Raw genomic sequence first — 14939 nt, forward strand, 5'->3', positions numbered from 1 at the left:
TACCGCTCCGGCAGGAAGGTAAACGGCATTTCCGTGCGCTGTTCTGGTTCGCCAGAAGTGGCTTAGACATGCTGGCCAAATGACCCGGAAGCTGTACGCCGGCTCCCTCGGCCAATAAAGCAGATGAGCGCCGCAACCCCAGAGTCGGCCACGACTGGACCTAATAGTCAGGGGTCCCTTTACCTTCTGTAAATGCACAGGTATCCAACCTAGACCCACCCACCCCGCTCTGCCAAATGTTGTTGAAATGCAGTTCCTATCAACTCTGTCTATTGCCTGTGCTGGTCAAGCTGATGGGAGTTGGGAGTCCAACAACATCTGGAGGGTACTCAGTTCCATACCTCAGTTCCTATCTCCAGGTCTGGAAGTAGTGCTGCTGTATATCAGTAACAAAGCAAGACCTTTGTGGTCTTCTCAGAAGTATCTTGTTGGCCACAGGGGAAAACAGGGTGCTGGACTAGACAGATCAGGGATGGGAACCTGTGGTTCTCCAGGTATTGCAGGACTCCGACTTGCATCAACCTGAGCCAAGCACGGCCAATGGTCAGAGATGATGTCCACTATATTCGAACCATAGAGACCTTTGCTGTGATGTGTTGTGCTTACCGCCTATGTGTCCCACACCTAACAACAGGAGCATTTCCCCATGTGCATAGCTGGGGGCATTTAGTCCTCCAAATAATGGCAATCAATCAATGCCTGCAGTAGGCCAGGCAAGGGCGTGTCTGCCTTGTTCTTCTGTGGCAACACCATTATGCCCAGCAGGCAGATCTCGTTCATGCCAGCTCCCTCTGGCTCCCCTCTCTTGTTTGCTGTGGCAACTGCTGTGGCAAATGCTCCCCTGCAGTGATTGATGATTCTCTGCATCTTAGCGGGTAAGATTGCATCAGCAGCACTTGGAAAGTAAATGGCACTGTCAGACTCCATTCCAGGGAAGCGGGAGTACTTGGGCCAAGCGCATTAATGAAAGCAGGCAGAAACAGACAAGTACAGAGTACCAGCACAATACCTCACTCACAGCCGTCACTAAGCGCAGCGTGCCCGTACAACGCAGTAAGAGTCATTTCACTGTTAGTGATCGGCTTCCAGTGCCGGCTGTCAACAAGCCAGACCATGGGAACTAACTGGAACAAGACATGACTATAGGAATCACAGAAACACAGAATTTTAGGGTTGAAAGTTATCCACAAGGATCATCTAGTCCAACCCCCTGCAACGCAGGAATCACAACGAAAGCATCCATGACAGATAGCCATCCAACCTCTGCTTAAAAACCTCCAAGAGAGCCAATGTGGTGTAATGGTTAAGAGTGGTGGACTCGTAATCTGGTGAACCGGGTTTGCGTATCTGCTGCTCCACATGCAGCTGCTGGGTGACTTTGGGCTAGTCACACGTCTCTGAAGTTTCTCAGCCCCACTCACCTCACAGAGCGTTTGTTGTGGGGGAGGAAGGGAAAGGAGAATGTTAGCCGCTTTGAGACTCCTTCGGGTAGTGATAAAGCAGGATATCAAATCCAAACTCCTCCTCCTCCTCCTCTTCTTCTTCTTCCAAGGAAGGAGAGTCCACAACCTCCTGAGGGAGTCTGTTCCACTGTCAAATAACTCTTACTGTCCGAAAGATCCTCCTGATGTTTAGTCAGAATCTCTTTGCTTGTAACTTGAAGCCATTGGTTTGAGACCTGAATTCCAATAGGGAACCTGGAAAAGAGGAAGCTGAGAGGAGATACATCAGCCATCTTCACATATCTCAAGGGCTGTCACATGGAAGATGGAGCAAGCTTGTTTTCTCCTGCTCTGAAGGGTGGGACCCAAACCAATGGCTTCAAGTTACAAGTAAGGGGATTCTGATGGAACACCAGGAAGAACTTTCTGACAGTAAGAGCTGTTCGACAGTGGAACCGTCTTCCTCAGGAGGTTGTGGAGTCTCCTTCCTTGGAGGTTTTCAAGCAGAGGTTCTGTCAAGGATGCTTCCCTGAGATTCTTGCATTGTAGAGGGTTGGACAAGATGACCTTTGAGAACCCAACTATAAGATTCTATGAAACCTCCAATAAGGTTCTGTTAAGGAGTGTTTGCTTCTTTGTAAAGGTAAGAAGGCCATTTCCACCATATTCTAGCTCAACAGAACACAGGTCAATGTGTGGTGATCCCAGTTATTAAAAGGCTAGTCTAAATGTTACAGAATACCAACCAGCAAGTCACTGCCTAGTACAGACCTGTTCTTATCTAAAGCTTCCCCTGTCACCTAATAAAAATGGCAATGGAATTGTTTCATAAAAAGTATTAGATTGTTGCTTTAAAAATGAAATATTCAATGTGACTGAAAACTGGCACAGGCAGGCAGTGGACCCAAAACAGGGGAAATTGTCTCCAAACCCCGAGGCTATCCAGAATGGGGTTATTGTAAGAACATAATAAGAGGCCTGCTGGATCAGGCCAAAGGCCTACCTAGTCTAGCATCTTGTTCTCACAGTAGACAACCAGGACATGAGTGCAAGAGGGTCCAAAAATGCTGAGGTATCTGTCCAAAAGCAGAAGGATCTAGGGAAGCAACAGACAGGTTCGATACATGTTCAGCCTGTTCTGGAGAGGACTGCATTAAAGGATCCTTTGGAGTCAGATCCAAAGTTTTGGGGCAATCCATCTTTGCCACCTGAGACATAAGTGGCCTCTGTGGCTTAGATTGCCTTTTACCAGCTAAGGTTGGTGTGCCAATTTCAGCCTTCCTCAAAAAAGCACACTTTGGCACCCGCTTTAATATCTTTCCGATGCTAGGCAAAAACCTTTTTGTCTGGCCAGACCTTTACAATTTCACAGAGTGCTGTGATTTATAGCATGATGGCTGGGCTTGTTTTTCCAACGCCCTGTTCCAAGGATGGGGAATCTTCAGCCCACTGGATGTTGCTGGGCAAGTCTCATTCGTCCTTGTCTTTGGCTATGCTGATGGAGCCATGCAAGGACCAAGAGAATAATAGAATCATCAAACTGTAGACCTGGAAGAGACCCCAAGGATCATCTAGCCCAACCCCCTGCAATGCAGGAATATGCTGTTGTCCTGTATGGGGATCGATTCTATGACCTTGACATTGTCAGCACTACTGACAATGAGAGCCAGCGTGGTGTAGTGGTTAAGAGTGGTAGACTCGTATCTGGTGAACCGGGTTCACTTCCCCGCTCCTCCACATGCAGCTGCTGGGTGACCTTGGGCTAGTCACACTTCTCTGAAGTCTCTCAGCCCCACTCACCTCACAGAGTGTTTGTTGTGGGGGAGGAAGGGAAAGGAGAATGTTAGCCGCTTTGAGACTCCTTCGGGTAGTGATAAAGCGGGATATCAAATCCAAACTCTTCTTCTCTTCTACTACACTCTAACCAACTGAACTATCCCTGGTCACAGGTTCTCCAACCCTGCTCTGCTCTAATGCATCACAACTTCATTTTTTAAAAATATATATTGATCATTTGATCAAGTGATCTGCTTTCAAGTTCTAACTGCCCTATCTGATGCTTTTTAATTTGCAACTGTACTGTATTTGCGATTTATTTTTATTTTGCACACTGCCCAGATAACTCTTGTTACTGGAAGGCTGAGACACGGAATAAATAAGCAAAGGATGGGAAATCTCTTTAAGCACAGGAGGAAACAGGAAACACCTACTGGAATAGATATTAGCTGGAATTTACACCTCGTGCTGTAAAGACGGAAATGTTCAAGTTTGTAACTGGACAGTCAGATGACCAGTTACAGCAACAGAGTTGATAGCAAATTAAAAATAAATGAAAAAAGCCAGACTTTTTCATACATTTTAAAAAAACCCTACTGGTCATTTAGCATGAATAATAGCTTGCATATGGTTGCTAAAAGTAATGGGACAATTGCCAAGCCAAGTGGAACAGGGGGAGAGAAAAGGTAGTAATTGAATAAGAAGAGTCAAGTGAGAAGTAATCTGCATCTTGGTTCGTTCTAAAATATAGCGTCTTCAGCCAACAGAACAGAAACTCTACACATCATAAATAACAAATGGAAAAGTTTCCTTGGGCTAGCTAAATATCCAGCAGAGTGAATTTTCATTAAAGAGACACAAAAAATAAATGAAACCATCAGTTGTGACACGATCCCCTGGGGGAGAATGTACTTCAATCATAATCATCCATGTTTTATATCTCATTCTCTACTTATATCTTCTCAATAAAGCCAAGGATTCCAAGCTACACTGGTGCAAACTGTAGCTACAAGTGGTGGGAATTGACCCACCGTCTGCAGAAATGACTGCATGGATCATTTGCCTAACCTGCATCGTGAAATGAGGCTTATTTACAAGTTTAGCTAACCTTTTGGAATGTACTGCAATCCACTGGATAAAACCAAAAAAGGTGTTTCAATGGCTAGTACAGTGGTACCTCGGGTTACAGACGCTTCAGGTTACATACACTTCAGGTTACAGCCTCTGCTAACCCAGAAATAGTACCTCGGTTTAAGAACTTTGCTTCAGGATGAGAACAGAAATTGTGCTCCAGCAGTGTGACAGGAGCAAGAGGCCCCATTAGCTAAAGTGGTGCTTCAGGTTAAGAACAGTTTCAGGTTAAGAATGGACCTCCGGTACGAATTAAGTACTTAACCCGAGGTACCACTGTAGCTGTGCCTCAGCTGTTGTTCTGCTTCAGGTGATGGTGCTAGGAGGCAGGTGAGGCATTTGGAATGGGAAAGTCTATGTGGGACTCAGACTGGCGTAGGTTTAGGATGTTGCTTAAGCAACAATTAACTCCAGGTTGAGTCTCGGTGGCTAGCTCCATCCTCCAAGTAGAATCATAGAATTGTAGAGTTGGAAGGGACCACAAGGGACATATAGTTCAACCCCCTGCAATGCAGGACTCCCCAGCATGGGGCTCAAACCTGCAACTCAGAGGTTAACAGTCTCATTCTGTACCGACTGAGCTCTTATTTTTAAAGTGGCCTGGCTTGTTTCAAGAGCTGTAGGCTCCTACTGCTTGAGGGAGATGATGGTTGCAACGGTCGTCTGTGCAAGCAGGAAGGCCAGACACACAGATTTTTCAGTAGGATCACCTTGCCAACAAAGGTCCATATAGTTAAATCTATGGTTTTCCCAATATGGAAGTGAGAGCTGGACCATAAAGAAGACTGATCGCCGATGAATTGATGCTTCTGAATTATGGTGCTGGAGGAGACTCTTGAGAGTCCCATGGACTGCAAGAAGATCAAACTTCTCCATTATGAAGGAAATCAGCCCTGAGTGCTCACTGGACGGACAGATCCTGAAGCTGAGGCTCCAATACTTTGGCCACCTCATGAGAAGAGAAGACTCCCTGGAAAAGACCCTGATGTTGGGAAAGATGGAGGGCACAAGGAGAAGGGGACGACAGAGGACGAGATGGTTGGACAGTGTTCTTGAAGCTACCAGCATGAGTTTGACCAAACTGCGGGAGGCAGTGGAAGACAGGAGTGCCTGGCGTGTTCTGGTCCATGGGGTCACGAAGAGTCAGACACGACTAAATGACTAAACAACAACAACACAATATTATTCTCTTAATTTGTTAGGTCAATCCATTAACAAATGTTTAACTGACTAAAAAGATACCTGTGATAGAAGAGAATGTCTTTTTCTAAGTCGATGCCTGCTGTTAACACATGGATGCAAGATCTAAAAACAAAGAAAACAACACTCATTGCTTCAGAACATTTAGTTTTACTCAGATGCAAATGTAACTAATGGACGAATGGACGAAAAACATATACGTTAAGCCAATTTGTGATTGCTTTTAACCGGGTGGCTGCCAGTGCTAATTTTCAGTTGTGCATCTAGAATCTGAAGATGTAGTGTTTTGGACTGGTGGGTACCACTGCCTGTGTTTGACAAAGCAACCAGCCCCCCCCATGCTTCCATTCCTTTCTGCACTTCTTTGAATTTTGCAAAGCAGTTCTGCAACCCAACATGCATTTATTAGATGGACATCTGCAGTCAGATGAATATATTCATAACAATAACATACAAAAAGGGATACAGTGGTACCTCGGGTTACATACGCTTCAGGTTACAGATGTTTCAGGTTACAGACTCTGCTAACCCAGAAATAGTACCTCGGGTTAAGAACTTTGCTTCAGGGTGAGAACAGAAATCGTGGTCCGGCGGCCTGGCAGCAGCAGGAGGCCCCATTAGCTAAAGTGGTGCTTCAGGTTAAGAACAGTTTCAGGTTAAGAATGGACCTTCGGAATGAATTAAGTACTTAACCCGAGGCACCACTGTATTAGGGGGAACTGCTTGCAAAATTGTGCATATTAATCAAAATGGCATACAAAAATGTGTCTATTAGGAGAAGTTTGTACTAAATTCTGACGAGTTTTTGTAAGGAATCTATTATTATTATTGTTGTTGCTGTTGTTGTTGTTGCAAACGAATGTAGGGGGACTGAATTCCAGAATCAGGAACATGAGAAACTAAAAGAAACAAAATTGGCAGATCTGCCTAGCCCTAATAATTCTTTTTAACCTCACCATCACTGTTATAATCTCAAAATACTAAACGGATCTTTGGCCCCTGATTTCAGTACAGCACTTCGACTGTTTCCTCATAGGTACTCCAACATCATTCTGTAGCATTTCATTTCTGTGATGGTGGCTGCAAGTCATGTCTTCTACCCCTCAGACCCTCCCATGAGTTCACTTCCCAAGTATGGAAGGGTTGGCTTTGATTACTCATTGTCACGGGCAAGACAAGGTGCAAATGCTCAATGGCACCTTCCACTGTGCTCTCACACCATGGGTTGGCAACCTAAGGCCCATGGACCCCTGCTGCCCGCTCGGTTGGCTCCTGTGCGCCATGCTAAACTGGCGCAGAGCAGAGCAGGGACCGCCTTCTGTGATGCTGGGCGGCTTCCCATTGGTTGCAGGAAGCTCCTGCAGCCAATGGGAAGCTGCGCACGCCTCCTTCACACCGGAAGGAGCGCCAGAAATAGTGTTTGCGTTTGTGTGCGTGCGTGCGCACACACACTCCAGCCCACCGTGGCGTCTGCAGGACCGTGAACCGGCCCAAGCCACAAAAACTTTGCCGACCCCTGGTCTAGGGCCAAGTCCTAGAGCTAAGTGACTGGACACTGGATTATAGCTCACACAAGTCAGAAGTGTGGTGCATTTCACTTTAATTTTTCAAGTAGGTGTTTAAGTAGGAAAGGTTTGTTAAGGAGACATATGTTTGTAAGAGAAGGCAGAATGATGGATTGGACATAATTTTGTTTTACATTTTAAAGTCTGGAATAATTTATATGCTGTATGGATGGATTTTTATTAACCTTTCCTACCTGAGCTAAAAGCTTTAGATGAGACTATTTTAAATATCAAATGTTCCATGCTTTCCATTTTTGTGATTCTATTATGCAAATTCTACTCATCTCTTTACTTTGAAACATCACATAAGCTTCAGACAGATTTCCCTCCCCCTCTTTTAAAAGTCTTAAGTAATAATAGAAAATGCAAGCATCTAAGCTTGTGGGAATGAGTTCTGTCCCACCAGATCGCAAGAAGTAAATAAGAGCGAGCAACTCAGTATTTATTTATTTGGGTTTATTTTTAATGTGCATTTATATGCACATCTGTCCCCAGAGCTTTGCAGACCACCTTGAATCCTACTTGATTCCTCCCCCACCCCCAGCTGTTTCAATTATCCCAGCACTACCTGAAGCACAAAACACCAACTGCAGCATTCAAAAGCAATTAATAAGAACATTCTGGCTCTGTTCATGCGTTATTTTCTTGGAGGGAATACTCCGCTTAGTAGGACACATGCACTTAAGCCGAGCCATCTGAGTTGGTGGCTATCACTGCCATCATCACGTTCCATGTGCACCATCCCATATATGTGTAGCATTAGTACACCAATAATTAGCTGCTATTGGCATGTACAGGGAACAGAGCACATGGTGAAATGCATTCAAACTAGACCCCGGTGGGCTGGAGGGGTAGTGATGGAACTCTTCTTACATGAGTAAGTTTTCTCTGCAGTCCAGGTCCCTTACACACTGGGCCTTAGTAAGGCATTTGGTTCAGAAAAGAACTCTTCAACACCCTAGATATCTGTTTTAGGGGCCATTCAGTAGCTGATTGTGTGTTGTCCCAATGGCAGTAAGCTATGTATTCCAATAAAGAAACAGCGTGGAGTTCTGGAGTTTAGAATACAGTGGTACCTCGAGTTGAGAACTTAATTTGTTCTGGAGGTCCATTCTTAACCTGAGGTACCATTTTAGCTAATGGGGCCTCCTGCTGCTGCCGCGCTGCCACCGTGCGATTTCTGTTCTCATCCTGAAGCAAAGTTCATAACCCAAGGTACTATTTCTGGGTTAGTGGAGTCTGTAACCTGAAGCGTCTGTAACCTGAAGCGTCTGTAACCCGAGGTGCCACTGTAACTACATCTGTCTTTCTAGACAGGAATAGTTGGGTAATATACTCTTTTTTTTAAAAAAAAAAAACTGTTTTAAAGAAATGAAAGTACGCACACACTACACTGTATTACGATTAAGTTTTTGATGTATCTCGTTCTGCAAACCACCCCACCTTTCAGGAACACATTCTAAGGTATAGTTTGCCAGCAGTGTTTGCCAGCAGAATGGAACAGATATCCATTCTCTGACCCGGAAATGTACTCTGGAGGTTTGGAGTTAATTTGTGATGAAACAAGGAGATGCAGGAGAAGAGAGGAAAAGGAAGTTCCATCATGCAACTTGGGTGACAATGGACAACACCCATTGCTTTTAAAGGGGTTTTAAATCTTTGGTTGACTTCTACCACATCATTGTCCAGTGCAGTGAACAGAGTCTTGCTTTTTACCTTTACACACTCTCATTCGCCTTGATTTGGCAAAAAAAAAAAAAAAAAAAAGCGGCACAAATTCTAAGCAACTTATTTCCCTCTCATCTCATCCTAAAACTTATTATGTTATTTAATGAGACCCAGTGTCATCGTTGTATTATGCAAGGGTTTTCTTTGTGGATTTGCATCAACTAGTAGCGAATTTGCAAACAACCAGTTTAATGATGGAATCCAACTGATCCAAGAATTTCAAAGGGAATTGCTGGCAATTATCAGCTGTGTTCAAAGCATACTTATTTGATCTGCTCATTTTGATTATCAATTAAGAAGATAGTGCCAAGTAGGCAGTCCATGAGTTTTAATTACTTTGAAATCTGCACAGACTTTTGGCAAATGACTTTTATTCAAGCTTGCACAATATACCTTTTAGCTCTATGATTCATTTAGGTTTGAAACAAAACAAAGCAAGTAAAACCCAATTAAAGCATTTAACTTCCAGTGCTTGCTTCGGCGAGGAACATTGACATTTGGTGTCCTATGATCACGGATCTAGGCATACATCCGCTGTGATTAGGGAGCTGCTTATTAACACTGCCTTCCTTCCTTCTTTTTTTTCTTTCAGGAAGGTGTTTTCATCTCTCAGAGTTTATAACTTTCCAAGAGACAACATGATTGCGAGGCAGGAAAATGGCTCCAAGCATCTTCCACAGGATAGACAGCATGGCGCAACAGTGCGCGGCTTAGCACGGGAAGGATTAAAATGAAGAGAGAGGATTTAGCTTTAATTATTTTAACTCAAAAATAAGATGATTAATTAGGATCAGAAAACAAACAAAATACCATGCGGCCAGGACGATAATTGTTGATGGAGTGGTGAAGGCATTGCCAATTTGGTCTAGTATCTACATTCTCTCTTCCCCTCACCCCGTTAAAAAAATGTTGAAAGAATAATCACTTATGGTCTTGCCTTGCTTTTTTATGTAAGCAATGCAAGGTAACAACAACAACAACAACAACAACAACAACAACAATTTATTTATACCCCACCCATCTGGCTGGGTCCCCCCAGCCAGTCTGGGCGGCTTCCAACAAAACACTAAAATACATTAACCTATTAAACATTAAAAGCTTCCCTAAACAGGGCTGCCTTTAGATGTCTTCTAAAAGTTTGGTAGTTATTTTTCTCTTTGACATCTGGTGGGAGGGCTTTCCACAGGGCGGGCGCCACTACCGAGAAGGCCCTCTGCCTGGTTCCCTGTAACTTGGCTTCTCGCAGCGAGGGAACCGCCAGAAGGCCCTTGGCGCTGAACCTCAGTGTCCGGGCAGAACAATGGAGGTGGAGACGCTCCATCAGATAAAAAGGTTATCCTTTTTTTGCAACCCCAATGCAAATAACCCAGTAGAATGGCACTGGAGGGAACACTCTGAAAGGAGGCCACAGAAAGAGAGCAGATCAAAGTGAATAAGCATCCTGGGGTGTCACGCCACTGCTTGCCCAAGAGCTTGGAGATAGCTTCCCATGTTCATATTGAGATATGAAGCTACCTTAGAGAATTGGTCCATCTAGCATAGTACAAGGCACTTTTGACTGGCAGCTGCTTCCCAGGGTCCCTAGAGGAGGACCTTCCATAACCTGCTATTTGCCCATCAAACTGGAAATGCCTGGAACCTGGAGCTTCTTGCCTGCAAAGATGAGCTATGGTCCTTTTCCTGCTGTGGCGCGCAGCTAGGAAAGTGTCCTGGGAAGACAGCCACGCAAAATCCATAGCTTGCAGTGCTCCTAGCCTGGTCCCTTTCGGATATGTGGTCCAAAGGAGACCAGACTAGGAAAACCAAGATAGGCTGCAGAATTGTTTTCTTCAAGAAAGGAAAGAACACATCTGAAACAAGCTAACTGGACCCATGGACCTGCCTTACAATGAGCTAGATCAGCCTTCCTCAACCTGTTCCCCCCTAGATATTGCTTCAGCTCCCATCACTTGCAGCCAGCATGGCCAATAGTCAGGGATGATGAGAGCGGTAGTCCAAAAAACCTGGAGGGCATCAGATTGGAGAAGTTAGACAGGGCAGTATCCAGGAATTTTCATTTTCAGAAATTCTGCTGGGGTGCTATAATTCATGTGCACAACATGCACCACTATAAACACATTGCAATTGACTGCATTAAAAAGTGTGTGTGTGTGTCTACATTTTCTTTTGGTATTTGTGTGTGCATGCTTTGTTGCTTAGAGGCACAACCAACACAGTGTGGCAGAAAATCCTCAGACCAAGGCATTTGACAGCACAAATACAGGAGAGTGTTTTATTCCAGCTTCACACTTGCTGTTTATCAACATGAAGTTCAGTCTATGCAACCCGCTGTTTTGGTGATATAGTGCCTATCTGCTCGGTAGCCAGTCAAGGCCAGTCAAGTTATTTTGGCACCTGACCTGAGCCAGGAAAACCAACGAACACCTCTCTCCCTGCTCCCCGGCCATAAAAAGACAACAATAAATCAAATAACTCACCATTAGCCTTATGCTACAAATCAGAGGCATTCACTTCACTCTGTCATATGGGCCCATGCAGGCAAATTGCATCATATGCCCTTCAGCTATTCTTCCTCATTGCATGCCAACCCACAACAACCCCAGCATCGGAGTGGTCAGAGAAAATAATTATAAAGAGGGGCATACAACCCTGAGAAATGCTATGAAGATGGGGGCTGCTGTTCTCCTTAGGGCTGCAATTCTAGACACGCTAATTTTGAAGCAAACTTGCTGCCACAGGTGCGACTGATGGTCCCCAACTTGGATGCTTTCAAAAGAGGATTAGATGAATAGGAAGAGGCTTTCTATGGCTACTAGCCATGATGGCAACGCTCTGCCTCTAAGGCTGTGGGAGGGATATTTTTTGTTTGCTTGCTTGCTTTTCAATATAGTTTTAATGACTTCCAATATATAACAATTACAAAAAGAGAGAGAGAAAGGGATGCAAAAACAAAACCCCAGCTCGCCCCCTCCCTGCTACAGGACAGATCAATCTAGAGAAATTTGCCGAAGTCCAATCTGTGATTTCAGTGTTTTATACAAGGATGCCATATTTCAACAAAATCGTCTACATCACTTGTATTATTTAATGCCTGAACCACTTTGTTAATTTTTCTGATACGGCAATAGACCGTATAGTCTGTTTACAATGAGAGATACTCAGATGTTCCAATCCTTTCCAATTCTGTTCCACTCACTAGTAGGCATGTTGCTACTAAAAGAAAAGTAATTAGTTCTTTATAACAAAGGTCAGATTGCCCTTCTTTAAAAACAGTTCACAATCCCAGACTTGGTGTACATTCGACATGTTGACCCGTGATATAGCTTATTTCTGTAAAAACCCTCTATCAGAAGGGTTTTATATGTTCACACATCCATGCACTACAGTGGTACCTCGGGTTAAGTACTTAATTCGTTCCGGAGGTCCGTTCTTAACCTGAAACTGTTCTTAACCTGAAGCACCACTTTAGCTAATGGGGCCTCCTGCTGCTGCCGCGCCACTGGAGCATGATTTCTGTTCTCATCCTGAAGCAAAATTCTTAACCCGAGGTACTATTTCTGGGTTAGCTGAGTCTGTAACCTGAAGCGTATGTAACCTGAAGCATACGTAACCTGAGGTACCACTGTACATGTGAAATGTTGTACCTATACTATTGTAGCTGCTGCTGGATGGATGTGTTGACTAGATTCAGATCCCACCTTGCTCTGGTACCTGACGAATTGTACTTCAGAAAGTGTATGGGTCGAGGGGAACCCTGTTCCTGGCTTGTGGCTTTGAAGTGCTACCTGACCATCAAAAGAAGCTACTGGTGACATCCCTTTTTTATTTTTGCAAGGAGTAGCATTCAGAAACGGAAGCCTCCAACTGCATCTCAAAGTGGCAAAGCCCCAACACAGATTTGCCACCTCTGTGAGAAGCAGGTCATATAGCAGACTACAGAGCCAAGATATTCCCACGTTAAAGCCACTTCACACTCAGAGACGGAAGATGCTACCATCTCTAACTTGACAAAAAGGCTTTATTGTCTGCCTGAACCACTTACAAGAATATTGCCTTTTTATCTTGACACTGGGTCCTTGACATTTTATGAAGACTGACAATCCACTCCTTTTGCGTCACCATGCAAATGATGTATCGCCAAGGACAGGTAACAGGCAGGATGGGTATTGGAAACAAACATGAAATCTAAACCCTGGAGATCAGCGTCAAGGAAGAGGGCAAAAAGGTGTTCTATCTGCATCAAATACAGGAGACAACCTGTGCTGACTGAACTGCACCAAATGCAAGCATTCAACAGCGGTATTTTAGTATGTTCAGTTCTGTTTAGGTAGTGGAATGCTCTTTCTTCAATCACAGCATAGCTCCTTTGATCCCACAGACAGGTTTATGCATTTCATGGGCATTACTGACAATGACAGATAAACACCGCATTAAAACTGCAGCTACGGCACCGAAGGAGGAGGAAAATGTGTTCGAGGCTTACGTGGGGTGTTCAATCTTCAGGCTCTGAAGGACCTCATATTCCTCACTGTTACTTAAAAGTTCAGCCCTTGGAGGAATTTAAAATGGAAGACTTTAAGGTTGAGCAGCACATCATGACCAACACAGGGATGCCACTGAAATAGTCCCGCTCCCCAAATAATACATAACTTCCCAAATGCTCTGATGTCAACAAACGGCGATCGCTGTTGTCTGCCAGAAGCCATTGACTTGGTGCGGGGAAGGGCAGCCTGAGGTCAAGGTGAGACCCTTACCAATTTGATATACAGCATGTGACTGGCATCTATTTTATTTATTTATTTATTTAATCAAAACACCGATTGACGGTAAAAAACAACTCAAAATGGTTTACGAAAGATAAAACGGGGGGGGGGGACCGAGAAAAATCCACAACCCTCCTTTAAAACACACAGAAGACAAAATATTTCATCACTGATGGCGGGACAACCTCCTTCTCTGTACCTGAGGGAAGCAGGCTCGTTAGGGGACTTGTGAGAACAGTGGTTTATATGCCTATGGTTTCACCACATTTTGCCTAACGGTAGGTGTCAGGGAACTGCCATCAGAGGCAAGAGGAGAGGTAAGACGCTCCAATGATGCAGGGGAGGGAACTAGCAAGGAGAGAGAGAGAGAGAGCTTCCTCTGGGGAAGGAAATCCAGGGGACACCAGGGAGGAAGGAAAGGTGGAGAGTACTGTGGAGAGGAGGCTCCGAGACTCTTCCAGTGAAATCAGCGGAGAGTGCACTGGACCTCCGCTTGGCACGCCCACGCTGCGCAGAAGGCTTCCGCGCAGAGAATCTAGGAGGAGACTGGGAGTCAAAGAATTTCTATGTTGGAAGAAATTTAGGAGACGCCCACTCACGGATTCTGCCAGTGACTAAGACAGTCGCGTTTCAAGGGCTGTCAAACCAGGGAAAGTTTTAGCTATACGACTAGCTTGGAGCAGTTTGCAGTTTACGCACAAGCAACCCCAATTCCCATTACAATAGGCATGGGTTCAGAAGTGAAGAAATATACACGTTGATGGTCTGGATGCAGGGGGAGAGTTGCAAAACAGAGGATACCAGTTTGGGCAGCAGTCCCAGAGTTGTTCTTCTTCTATCAAGTAGTTCTTGACGAAAGGTCCTGTTTCCTTTTGTGTCGATTGCTTTTAAGGTAATCAGAAACAACACTGCAGCAGGTAGTCCAGGGTTTCTGGCAGGGACCAGTGTCTGGTTCAGAACATGAACCCAGCCCTCAGGCCTCAAGTCAAAAGCCACCATTAGCAGCGGCAGAGAAATATGCCCGTGCACATTGGTGGAGCATTATCTGCCAACAACGCGAACTGTGTGTCTGTTTGGGGTCCTAGATCTGGTCCACAGAGGTATGGAATGAGAAATATAAAACGACACCAAAATAAAGGTTGAGACACGGGTCAAATAATAGATTGAATTAATGGAAGTTGTACAGGACAAAGTCAGTGTTGGCTTGAGCCAATATGTGCAAATCTTCCATAAGGCAACACGGAATTGAAGTGCTAAGAAAAACTGAGATTACTATTTCTAACCATTCTCCCCTGGTTAAGTCAGCTGTCGCATGCCTGAAAAAGAGGTACATG

At 44.6% G+C, this 14939-nt stretch overlaps 1 protein-coding gene across 3 annotated transcripts in view; it reads right to left on the bottom strand.

Annotated features, from left to right (window-relative positions):
- The window catches only part of SAMD12 (sterile alpha motif domain containing 12), a 228109-nt gene that overhangs the window by 50295 nt on the left and 162875 nt on the right, over positions 1-14939 (bottom strand). Inside the window, exon 5 of one of the 3 annotated variants that reach the window (XM_082235994.1) lies at positions 5592-5654. The exons of the other annotated variants lie outside the window; for them this stretch is intronic. Coding sequence (XP_082092120.1) covers positions 5635-5654 — 20 coding nt within the window. The 3' untranslated portion in view covers positions 5592-5634. The remainder of the gene's footprint in view (positions 1-5591; positions 5655-14939) is intronic. 3 annotated transcript variants of the gene reach the window in all.

Source organism: Podarcis vaucheri, assembly GCF_965113315.1.
Source record: "Podarcis vaucheri genome assembly, chromosome: 8".
Taxonomy (NCBI): domain Eukaryota; kingdom Metazoa; phylum Chordata; class Lepidosauria; order Squamata; family Lacertidae; genus Podarcis; species Podarcis vaucheri.